The 13,207-nt window shown below is 37.2% G+C and overlaps 1 protein-coding gene across 2 annotated transcripts in view; it reads left to right on the top strand.

Annotated features, from left to right (window-relative positions):
* LOC120524931 (collagen alpha-1(II) chain) overlaps positions 1-13,207 on the top strand; it is a 101,769-nt gene that overhangs the window by 55,989 nt on the left and 32,573 nt on the right. For both annotated transcript variants that reach the window (XM_039746805.1, XM_039746804.1), the window contains 10 exons: positions 969-1,067; positions 1,783-1,836; positions 2,774-2,881; positions 3,400-3,453; positions 6,990-7,088; positions 7,235-7,288; positions 7,517-7,615; positions 7,753-7,806; positions 9,528-9,581; positions 10,963-11,016. In XM_039746805.1, the coding sequence (XP_039602739.1) occupies positions 969-1,067; positions 1,783-1,836; positions 2,774-2,881; positions 3,400-3,453; positions 6,990-7,088; positions 7,235-7,288; positions 7,517-7,615; positions 7,753-7,806; positions 9,528-9,581; positions 10,963-11,016 (729 nt within the window). The remainder of the gene's footprint in view (positions 1-968; positions 1,068-1,782; positions 1,837-2,773; positions 2,882-3,399; positions 3,454-6,989; positions 7,089-7,234; positions 7,289-7,516; positions 7,616-7,752; positions 7,807-9,527; positions 9,582-10,962; positions 11,017-13,207) is intronic.

Genomic DNA, 13,207 nt, shown 5'->3' on the forward strand with positions numbered 1-13,207 from the left:
GAGCATTTATAACCACCCATCTAGCTATACCACTGAAATTTATGCAGTACACAAAGCAGTAGAAAATGGGATGGACCATCCCATTAATTAACATAGAATAAAAGTAAGTTCCGATGTCCAGGGTGGACAGAAAAAACAAAATAAAAAACTCCAAAGGCTGGAGAAAAAAATTAAATCTGTAGTGGATTCCAGACCACGAGACCGCCCAGTCCCCTCTGGGCAATCTACCTAACATAAGTCAAACAGTCCTCTTTGTATTTAGGGTTTTCATGGAAGGACCTGATGATGATGGTCACGTAGACTTCTGGCTTTCAGTCCATCAATGTTGGTGTATCATGGTGCTTTGAGTAGGTGGTGGTGGTGCAGGCCGCCACCACAAAGAAACCGGAAAAAGAAACAGAAGAGAGAGTAGGGGTCAGTATGGATTTTGGAGCCACTGTGAATAATTATTATGAAGAGTTAACTGATATTAAATTAACTGCATTAGTATGCCTTGTGTCCCCTTGACCAAAATCAAAAAACACATTGGAAAAGTGAAATGTGTGCATTGACTACCAAATAATATTAAAATTAAGCAAACTATAAAAATAACCACATCATTAACACCAGTTTGCAGTGCCCACTACTCATTGGTTAAGAAGACTGAATTCATTTGATTTAACACCAGTGTGGCTAGAAACATTTCATATTGAGCTAATGTAGCATCACACAATGCTAAATTCATTTGGCGTTGCTGCTTTGTTTTCTCCAATTAGATTTTTTTTGCTTTAAGGTTATTGCCAATACCCAATCATTTGTACTTTTTATTACTTTCCAATCCGAAATTGGAGAAACATCTTAAGAGATGATTTATGCAGCCAATCTGAAGGAACCTGTGCTGCTTTCGAGACGTCTTTTCAAAAGTTTCACTGATACCATAAATTGGATCCTGCTTCAGAAGAATAAGCATCTTCCTGCTTCTCCTGTAGGGTGCTCCTGGTATTGCTGGTGCTCCTGGTTTCCCTGGACCTCGTGGACCCCCAGGGCCTCAGGGTGCAACAGGACCTCTTGGACCAAAAGGCCAACAGGTAGGTCTTCTAAACTAAAGTACTGTGCTTTACATTTTAGTAAGTTCTTATTTACTTGATCATGTATTTGTACCAGTTAGCTTGTATTCACCATATGTATTACACATCTCTGGTGGGTGGGTATTTTAGCATTTAGCCAAGGAAATGACCATAACTTTGAAAATTACAAGCTGGCTTCATAAACATTTGCAGAGGGGAGGGTTTTTTGTTAAAGAGCTATGACTTTTCAACGCATAATTGCTGTGCATTTGTGAGGTGGCAGTGAATCTAATGTGGCTTTGTCCTGTATTAATTTGGATTAGAGAAGGAATATAACTTTGTATTTTTGCTGCATAGAGAGTCGTTTAAGACTGACATACATACATAGATTTCATGATAGGAAGGGGAAGACATTGATTTTATATAGGTTCGATGCTATAACACCAACCTTAATCTCAAAATGCTACTTCATACAATTTTATAAAGATAAGAAGGTAGTATTATGTCTGGTGTAAAGTGATGTTTTTGTATTATGTAACACCATAATAATTTTTGTCTCACTCTTTCCCTCTCTCTGTCTTTGTTTCTTTTACATCTTTCTGTTTTTCCCTTCTATTTTTTTTTTTCTTTTTGTTCACTTTTCTCTTTGGACTTCTCCTCTTCCTTGACCTTCTATTCTGTCTTCATTCTGTTCTTTTTTTACTCTTTCTTTTATCCCTTTCCTCTTTAACTATAGGGTGATCCCGGCATTCCAGGATTTAAGGGAGAACAAGGTCCCAAGGGTGAAAATGTGAGTGACCTGTGACTTTGTTTTATCCTTTACTGAATTTACAATAGACAACAGTTAATTCACTAAAGAAAACAGGTTCAGAAAAAATGTAATACATGTGACGAGCCAATCGTGTGGAGACTGTGCTGCATAAAGAGGAATGAGGCCCAAACTGTTAATGTTTCATTTTCAAGATGCTAAACAAAAGCATCTACAGGAAAACCATGAGTTAAATTTGCCAAGTTTTACATATTTGGATGTCTCAACCTTTTAAAAGACATTTTTAAAAATATGGTCAAAATGTATTTCTCTCAGATTGCCTACACTTTGTTAATGCTTTTCTTATGAAGGCAAGCAAAGCCATAACTGAATTGTCAGATGGCCCCTTTCATGCTGGGTCCACAAGCAGAGTCTCAGTCAAACAGAATATATTCAAATATAATCAATGAAAAACTCACAATAAATGAAATATTTATCTTGTATGAATGAATTTCTTTTATTTACATATTATATATTTTTATATAGCATGCTTCACATTGACATACTCATAATGCTGTATATATTAAGAAATGCAGAATTAAAATAAAGAACAAAGTATTGTAAAATGCTGTACTACTCTTTTAAGATTAGCAAAACATTTAATACATAATACTGAACAGTTTTTTGTTTGATAATTTTTATCCCAGTCTATAGTTGTGCAGGTTGAATAATTATATAAAGACGTTTTAAAATTAATGAAATATTACCATACATAGTGCAGCAGATGGAGTGAATGATTCACTTATTTGTTAATCTTCTGATGCCACTGCCATTACTTTGTTCTGCAAAGTGCAGCTTGTCACACATGGTGCTAGTTGACAATAGTTCCATTGTTCTTGGTACCCACCAACTAGATGATTTTTTGACCAATATATCTACCTGACTTCTCATCATTTCTATTTCTGAATATTCTTCTTAGGGTCCCGTTGGTCCTCAAGGTGCTCCTGGTCCTGCTGGAGAAGAAGGGAAAAGAGGTGCCCGTGGAGAACCTGGTGCTGCTGGCCCACTAGGACCACCTGGTGAAAGAGTGAGTATAAGCCAGCTCAAAGATCAGTTTAAAGCTTTAGCACAGCTGCTCACAATGACTACTTTTTGCATAAAGAACAATAAGATCTTTGAAAACCTTACCTGTAGATCAAAGGAGTGCTTTCAGAGATTCAAGGGGCAAGCTTAATTCTGTAATAGTAAGCAAGCCCAGTTCAAAATAGAAGGGTTAAGAAATCCAAAAATATCATTAATGTATCATTTTTTATTATCAGGTAAGAGATTGAAACTGTTGTAGCCTAACTTCAAATAAACACACCAAAATTCCTTAAGAAGGTACACACTGAGTTTCCTTGTCAGGCTTTATCTGATAACCATTCCTATTTCAGTTCAGTGAACTGTTAGGTTTGTTTTTTTTTGTTGCACCTGAATTCTCAGATGTTTAATATGATAGAGTCAACAGGTAATAGATAGAACTGAACATACTGATTTGCTCCTGTGCCATTGTCCAAATGAGCTTTAAGGATCTCAATTTTCTAATCCTAATCATTTTTATTCCAGGGACCTCCAGGTAACCGTGGTTTCCCAGGCCAAGACGGCCTTGCTGGACCTAAGGTAAGTGTTTCTACTACAATGCAAATATTTCCATTTTTCATTCTTTTTACCTTTTGGATATTTTAGTACATCTCAAACACAAATCCACAATTTCTTTGTTATTTATTTTCTGTTTCCTCATTTTTGTGCTTTCCCACTCTGATCTGCATGAGATAATACACCCACCATGATGCCCAGTGTGTTAATTTATGTAATTCACCGGCCATTTCAACAATGGAATTCATTATTATTTTATCAGGCTCCTCACATTGTAATCACTTCATAAATAGTGTAAGACCCTAATGAGTCCAGTAGTGAGGTACATCATCAATAATACTCAAGGTAGAATACTTAAATTATATAGGGTGTTCCGGATCTAGTTATGCAATTTTTATTATGCTATAACTTTATAAGTTTATTACATAGAAAAGCACCCAAAAAATCCCAAACCATCGAGAAGTGTGCGAACAGATGACATGAAGAATTGTCTTCGTGCCAAACTGGAATCTTCCCCACATAAATCAAAGTCATCCAGACGATCTAGATCTGCATAATTAGATCTGGACCACCCTGTATAATGCCTCAATGATTCGTAAGATGAGGCACATACATTTATTAATCCAATTCCTTATTCTTCTTGGTCAATAGTTTATGAATAATAGTCTATTGTTATCCCCAGAGTAAAAACTCTTTTAATACATCTGTGAAGGTAATATTGGCCCATGCATTATAAAACTCTTTTATGACTCTTACAGTGAAACTGATTAGATTGTTAAGCCACCTGGGATTCCAAGATGGATCCCTGAAATAAATTCTTTATAGGTTCATAGTTCCTCACTTTGGATATTCATAATAAATCGTTAAATGATTCAGTGAATCCTGAAGTGGACTCTATAAGTGGAGTCTATAAACTGTATAAATCCTACATGATGCCAATGACTTATGTAGTGTTAAATTATAAACCTTTCACTGATCCCCCAGGGGAGATCTCTATAATACATTATTTATGGATTTAATATTCCCTAAATTAGAATCCTCTAAATAAATTTTGTAAGGTGTCAATGAGTCTTTAAGGGGATGATTCCCTATAAATGACTTGCACAAATTATATAAATTCTCCATAATATTCAGGGTTGAGGCCCTTATCAAATTAAATTATGCTATTGTAACCCACATAATAATATTCATCACTAAATCTCAGTAATGGAGCCACTTTAGAAATATAACTCCTCAATTATTACCATTTTATGACCAACGCAGTTTCTACCTTCATATACTTTTGAGGTCTTTTGAAGTGAACGCAGTCCAAACTTGAGAAGCTTTCCACTCTTGGCTACTTCTGTTTTGAAGGTCCTTTCCAAACAGAGAGTACATGTGTCCTTCTTAGCTACACAGAATTTTGCAGGTCCAAATTTTAATAAAAAGCTGCTTCAATGTTGCTCTTATCAAGTAGAAGAAATATAAACATTTGGGAAAATGGATCACGGAGGAATCAATGAGTCTCTCATATGGATGACATTGTAGACCTATTTATTTTAATAGAGGGTACAAAGTAAAACTTCTTTCAAGGATGTTGGTTTAATTATAAAACATTGATTGTAGTGGCCTGTGGAGATGTTATTTCCCATTGGACAATACTTTCAGGGTGAATAACAATCTGTTCTTTGTACGACTGTAGATCCATGAGCATAGCAGGTAGGGCAGAAAAACATCGGTCTTGAACAGAAGTGTTTCCATTTTATTAACAAGAATTACAGTTAACCGTTCAACATTACAGAAACATCATGGAAGTGATGTGTAAAAATAGTTCTGTATAAACCGGCAGCATTTGTGGAGTGACATGATGACAAAATTAGTGCAAGGTGAAACAAAAAACCTTTCTTTTACATTCGAATGTCAATTTTTGTCTTTGAATATGGCTTTTTTTTAATAAACTCAAACTATATCAAAATAGTGTCATTCAATATGATAGCTATAGTCTATCTTTATTTCATTTCCAATCCATCTGTGCTTTGTTGACCATTGTCCCACATCAGCATATTGGGAGGAAAGTTAGAATGGAATTTTTACAGTCATGCCTTTACTTGAGTTTTATGCAGCGTATGTAAACTAGTATCAGGCTGAGAAGTGATTGTCTTTCTTTTTACTTTTTAAGAAAATATATTCTTATAATATTGAGAGATATGTGCTGTAACCAGTAGGGGGCACCACCAAGTTATTAGAGAACCATGACAGTCCTCCCCTGACAGCATCTTCTTGAAGCACCCATACAGGACTGCAGTTCCAGTGAACCCGTATGGGCATCCAAGCTGTGACGCCTCCAGCAGACCAGTGCCCCTGAACGTACTGGGGATGGAACTGCTCCTGGCCTCCAGCTTCTACAACAACAACAACAACATTTATTTATATAGCACATTTTCATACAAACAGTAGCTCAAAGTGCTTTACATATTAAAGAATAGAAAAATGAAAGACACAATTATAAAACAAAATAAATCAACATTAACATCGAATAAGAGTAAGGTTCAATGGCCAGGGGGACAGAAAAACAAAAAACTCCAGACGGCTGGAGAAAAAATAAAATCTGTAGGGATTCCAGACCATGAGACCGCCCAGTCCCCTCTGGGCACTCTGCTCGTCTATCCCCAGCATCTTCAATCATGGTAGGAGGTTATGCCATCACCCAGATGGAATACCCTTCTGTCCTCCATGGCACTCGCAGTGCCTACTTACCATGAGCACATTACATGTGGGAAAAAAATAGGGAATTTGCAAAAGATTTAAAGGATCTTTTACAATTACCATTAAAAAGTGTAGTGAGAAGTCAAGCAAAATTACACATTTTATTGGCTAACTAAAAAGATTAAAATGTCCAAGCTTTCGAGGCAACGCAGGCCTCTTCCTCATTTGCCTTGAAAGCTTGCATAGTTAGCCAATAAAAGGTGTCATTTTGCTCGACTTCTCACTACATCCATAATGACTAAAACAGTACAGCACCCTAGTACTGCATTAAAAAGTGTGAGGAACAAATTACCAACATTTATACCCTTTACACCCAGGACCCATACCAACATTATACCTCTTTAAGTTCTTGCTACACTCCATGGTTGGGAATTTTATGGAACCTCATCTTACCTCACAGTTCTGTCTAACATGAAGCTTTAAAGAATGGACTCTTTTCTTAAATTTATGCTCTCATTTTTTCTTTTTTGTGAAAAGGGAAATGTTCCACAAGTAAAAAATTGTTGCTAATATTCTATTCCATGATCAAAAGAATAAAGTTCTTGGTCCATTTATTTATTCATTTTTGACAGTGTGTATTTAACAGAACACACATATATGTACACTTAACAACACAAAGCATGTTTAATTAAAGCTGTTTTGGACTATTAAACCCACTAACTGTTGATATACACTGACAATTAAAACTCCAATAAAATAGCATCAGAATGTTAATAAATACCGACTAGACACTTTTGATGGAACTTGGTCTCTTTGAAGAGGTTGTTTGTGGTATTCAAAATTAAATTGCAGTCTTCTCTTTGTCATTTTAACAGGGTGCCCCTGGTGAACGAGGTCCCACTGGCATTGCTGGTCCAAAAGGAGCTAATGGCGATCCTGGCCGTCCTGGAGAGCCTGGCCTTCCTGGTGCTAGAGTAAGTGTGTGTCCTGGAGGTGTTGTGGGCTACACCAAAGTGGCAAGATTATGCGGAGATTATTAGAATAACAAGAAAAGATCATGGTTGACCTCTTATAATACTATATTTGTACATAACCATTTTTGTCTCGTTCTTCTGTGTAGGGTCTTACTGGTCGCCCTGGTGATGCTGGACCTCAAGGAAAAGTTGGTCCTTCTGTAAGTATTACTTTTCCTCCTTTCTAGATTTTCTAGCATAGATAAATGATAGATTTTGAGTCTCTGTTGCAAACATTTTGGAAAACATCTTTGGTTTAATGCTTCCTCTTGGATAGGCGGTAAATTAAGCAAATGTTGCTGAAAAGTGGCAAAATCAAAAACGAAAGGCACTATGTAAGGCCATAGATAATTGACCCACTCTTTCTCTCCTGAATTCAATTTTGCTAGGGTGCACCTGGTGAAGATGGACGTCCTGGCCCACCAGGTCCTCAGGGCGCCCGCGGCCAGCCTGGTGTCATGGGTTTCCCTGGTCCTAAAGGAGCAAATGTAAGTATGTCAACACAAAGTTGGTTGAGCCCATTTCTTAGTGTTATTCAGTCGCTCAATGACTCCACATTAGGTTTCATTCATTTTGAGTGGTTACAACTTGCCTACATATTCTGACTTCTTTTTACTCCTTATAGGGTGAGCCTGGTAAACCTGGTGAGAAGGGATTGGTTGGCGCTCCTGGTCTGAGGGTAAGATTTCTTCTTCCATTCCCTTCAGAAGTAGAAGAAAAAAAGTAGAAAAGTATTTTGGGAAAAAATAAATGCATATGGCAGGTACCAAGTACCAAGTAGACTGGATGGGATATAGTATATTTGTTTTCTCCACGATCTAAGATGTGCACCTCTCGTCATCAACAAAAAACCATACTATAACAGAGAACCTCTTTAAAAAGAATCACAAGTAGTATGTTTCCTACAAATTAATGTTGTGGGCTTTAAGTCAGCTTATAACAAAAGTGACATCACTGCTCACAGTCAGAATTAAATCAGTTGGATTAGAAATTTTGGCCTTCACATGGAGAATGTGAGATTGCATCCCAAAGGGAACATAAGCCGATAGAAGGTATCCTACTCCATTGGGCTCTTGACCTGAAAATTGCTCCAGGGGTGTTAATGGCTGATCCTGCGCTCTGATCTCCAAAGGACATGCCAAAAGATTATTTCCCTTCAGACATTAACAAAATATATCAAATGCAAAAATCAGAATCAAAGCTTGTGAAGGATGTGCACCTTTACCACACTAATTAGGTGGATAGATCCAATACTGATCCAACGAGGTATCCCCAGGTCTTAAGTAGTGTTTCTGGAGTACCATTGTAGAATCAGACTTATGTCAAAGGTGTTACGCGGTTTGACCACAATATCATGGAGAAGGTGTGAGTTATCGTTCATGATAAGCCAACACCCTTCTCTCTCTGTTATTGCCTTCAGGAAATACAATTTAGTGCCTCGAGAATTGCAGGCCTACCTGCCTCTATCTGCCTCTATTACCATCTTCTGTTCTTACCCACCATATCACTGCATAAAAGAGCAAACTTTAAACCATTAACTGCTAAGACATATGTAGACATTTTCCACCCATGCAAAGGTGTGTTTTTTTCAATTGAAAGATGTTTTATAAAATGTGATATGTTGGTCCTTTCTTCAACCATAAATCATTATTTGACCTTGAGGGAATGAATGAACCTTCTTGTTCTCTAGCTCTTAAATATATCTATGTAAATAACAGACACTATAAAAGATACACATTGTTTGTGGAATTTAAGGAGGAATGTTCAATCACCTGCCTCAGCTCCAGTTTTGTGTATAAACATTTTTACTGCACAGTAGAGCAAGATCATTGCTGGTGTTTGTATGGAAGATGTGCACCTCAGCAATGCAGTATGCGATCATACAGCTTCTGTTAGCCAGTCATCAAGTAATTTTACTGCTAGCATTTTAAGGACACATACGTTCTGTTACACTGCCCGATAAAGTACATAATCACCACAAGCTTCTTAAATAAAGATTAAGAAGTAGACTAAAGTCTTGTGGATATATATTTGCTGAACTTCACACAACTGTAAAAAAATGTGCAGCAGAGTGAAAGCCAAATATTCAGTTTACCAGGACAGCACTGTCTATGTTAATTTCTCTTACTGTGTAAGTTCATTAACTAGTTTCTAGTTGTTCATTTATACATTATTGGGCTTTAACATTGTCTTCATTAGCACTTGTGGCATGTGTCCTCCTGCATATCAATCAGTATTTCTCTGTAAACTTCAAACAGACACCCACTTTCTTTGAGCCAGCAGAAACTAAACTAGTTGGGTCTTCTGAAGGCGGGCAAATGCCCATTCAGCACAGTCTACCTGTTAGGTGATATATATACATTTTATGCCTCTCACTTTTACTTCTCATATTGTTTTTAGGGACTTCCAGGCAAAGATGGAGAGACTGGCGCACAAGGACCTCCTGGACCTTCCGTGAGTAGATGTTGCTTTTTTGACCCACTTTGATTGAATCTCACAATGCCATGCTTCTTCTTACAGTATTGTGAATGTCCTGTTGTTTAATACAGGAATATCTAGCTATTGTACTTAGTCACACTTAACTTATCCACTCTGTTTCCTGTGATCACTCCACTAAGACAGCCATTGTCTGTCCTATTTGGGAGCCAAAAATGCTCTGTATAGTTGGTAGCATTGTGAAATTACAATGAATGTCCTAGGAATTTGTCAATAAATGTTCTTCTGAGCTATTCCATATAGTTACCACAGGACACCCTGCTAAGTTACCCTTTGTTGTCATATTTCCTGGTTATCATAATAGTTAAAAACAGAATAATAGTATTAGAAAAGTTATTTACATTCGGTTAAACGGCTGATAACTAAGGATGCAGGTAAATCCTTGTTTAGTGTATAGCTCACAGAACAGAGCTGCTAAGATAACTAACAGACACGTGAGTGTTCCAGCAATCTAAAGGAACACTTCATGACACATACACAGAGAGTTTAAAAATCAAAGCTGCCTCATACAATATGTTACAGCACTCTCTAGCATGTCTTATTCAGTTTCAGTTTTATTCAGTCACCTCCTACATTACTCCTAGCTATTTAATAAATGTCCACTTTATGTTCCTTTGGTTATTCTATGGAGTCTTCCAAGGTTCCCCAATTAAGGTATTTCTAACTTGACTAATGGAGTTACCCGTTATGTCTTGTGGAATCATCTAGTAGACATGAAAGTAATCTATCGAATCTATAGAACACCCCAGACCTCCTGTTTTGTTGATCCTGGCTTTTGTTGGAGCTCCCTTAGCTCCTTCTGCTTTCTGCAGTTGCCCAAAGCAAGCGCTCCTGATGCATGTGATTGCTTTCTAGAGATTCCCTAGGATATCAAGCTAAGTTGTCACTACTTGATTTATGCAAATGCCTGCCATGTCTTACAGAAGTAGCATTTGAAAGATGTGGCTGCTCCACCTTTAAATATCCCCCTAGTGCGACCATGGCTATACTATACAACCCCAGGCATTGAGATGGAAGCAATTAGCTACATTTTTATATAAAATATCTTATAAAATATATATATATTTTTATGCTGCGGTGGGTTGGCACCCTGCCCAGGATTGGTTCCTGCCTTGTGCCCTGTGTTGGCTGGGATTGGCTCCAGCAGACCCCCGTGACCCTGTATTCGGATTCAGCGGGTTAGACAATGGATGGATGGATGGATATATTTTTATGAAGCCATTTTTATATTTGTTTATGTAACAACTTAGACATAGTCCTTTGCTTTTATGGCCCATCAGTTATTAACCACTAGGTGTCTCTTTCGCTCACCCAGTGTTTCTCATCTTTTCCTTTTCAGGGTCCTGCTGGTGAGAGAGGAGAACAAGGACCACCTGGACCCCCTGGATTTCAGGTACTCTTTTTTTTCTCTTTTGGAATTTTAACCTCATAGCTACAAGTACAAAATAGTAATAAATGACAGTGGGCAGCAATGGAAGCATCAAGCAGAGTTCTAGAACTGCATTCACATAGAGAGCATATTTTAAAGTCCGTAAACATGTTATATCACATATTGATAGTGTTGATATACTGTAGGGGATGACGTACAGTATGTATTGTGTGCTTGAGACTGAAAGGGCTAATACGAGGATCCAAGTACATAAGAGAGAATGAAATCTATTGATTTTATTGAATGAGAAAAACATCACTGATATACACTGGTATACACATTGATTATTATTATTGCTGTCTACAGAAAATCAAACAGACATCTTCACTCTATTGTGGATATTCTAGCCTTCCCTTCCATTTTCTTCCACCTATTAACAATGCTGCAAAATTACCATTTGATTTTCAGATTGGTAGGTTACAGTTCACACATGTCACTCATTGCTTAAGTGGACATTATATACTTGCTCTTCCTTCAGGTTATAGTCAATGTAACCCTGTCCTAGCTGACCAGCAGTATTAAAATAGTCTTGTTAAAGTGAATACATAGTACGAAGTACTTATATATGGTAAGCAGTCGTATGTAGAGGGGGACCTGTAGTAACTATTTCCTTCAGATTTGTCATCTGTTTCGCTATAATCATGTACAATCTGAGCCGTTCATGTTACAATATAACTATATCTAAAGGGACACTATATAAAATTGCAAAACTGAGCGCCACTTCAGAATCACTGTAATTTTGAACATGACTCATATTACGGAAATCTGTAAACAATTATGCAGTGCATACAAACTGTGGAAAAATAATAAACAGTTTGATCAGTTTGATCAATCTGGTGTACATGACAAAGCCACGCAGACCCTGTCATGTCTATAGTGTACGTGACAAGTGCAACTTCTTGTTTCTCCTAACGAACAAAAAACCACAAGTGACCAACTGATGAACTAAAACCACAAGTGACCAACTGATGAACTTAAAGGATGTGGTAAATGCTGATCCAAGCAAAATGTTGTAACGGTTTGAAATTCGTGTGCAACTAAAGTCATAAGACAAAGGCCCTATAAAAGATTTGGGACACCGACCCCTCGAGGCAGATGAAGGGCAGGTGTCCTAGGACTGTGCTTCTCTGTCATCTTACCTTTGCCTGGTGTGTATTAATAAAAGATTTTTTACTAACTTTAATTATATCTCTCTGTCTTCAGTCACAAGAAACGACACTAGAGAAAAAGTGTCAACAAAACTGACCAGAGATAAAGTAATATATAAAAAGGTGCCTTTTACATTTGCAAAAATAATGAGCTAGAATCCACTTGAGAAATCATTCAAAAAGTCACATCTCTTCCCAGATGCATAAAACCAAACGAGAGCAAGATAAGAGCTTTTGGCACATTTTGAAACCATACAGTGTAGTAGTTTAACAAAGCAGTTCAAGTACTGCTTGTGCATAGTAAATGGTTCAGAAAGCATTGCTGCCTACTGGATAATGCATTGAGGTTTCAAGTATAAGCACGTTCCTTAGATCATCTCAAGGAAATATCCAGACAAGGGTGCTAAGCTTGTGCGTTAGGACAAGGTTTAGTGTAGAATGGTGCTAAACATGGTTGCAAGTTTAATAATACAAATCCCTCCACTGATTTATTGCAACCCTGATTACAGTAAGTCACTTCACCTGTCGTGGCTTACATGAAAGTGATATGGAGACAATTGCAATGCAAATGTAAAGTGCTTTGGGATAAAGTTAGTTAGTTACTGAAAGACGCTATAGAAACTTTCAAGATTGGCTGGCTCCCTGTGACCCTAAGCAAATATTTTACCTGCAAAGACTTACGGTATTAAATTATGAAAACAAGTCTATCGTACATGTGAAGTGCATTTGGACAGTGCTTAGCCTCCTAAGTGTGATATTTACCCCCTAAAAAATGAGTCACAAATGTTTCATTTTTTTCTACAAGAAAACATTTTTATTGTATATAACAGAAACACGTAAATTCCAAAATGTTAATATAAATACAGTAGAACGGTTTGTCAATTGTCCACTGCTGCACTGATGCAGGTCAGCGCACAGCCTAATATCACGATTGGGACAGTAGAAGTATGATCATTTGTGCACTTTTCTTGTGTTTTTTTTTTTGTTGCTTGCACATGAGAGACTAG

This window comes from Polypterus senegalus, chromosome 3 (genome assembly GCF_016835505.1).
Source record: "Polypterus senegalus isolate Bchr_013 chromosome 3, ASM1683550v1, whole genome shotgun sequence".
Lineage (NCBI taxonomy): Eukaryota > Metazoa > Chordata > Cladistia > Polypteriformes > Polypteridae > Polypterus > Polypterus senegalus.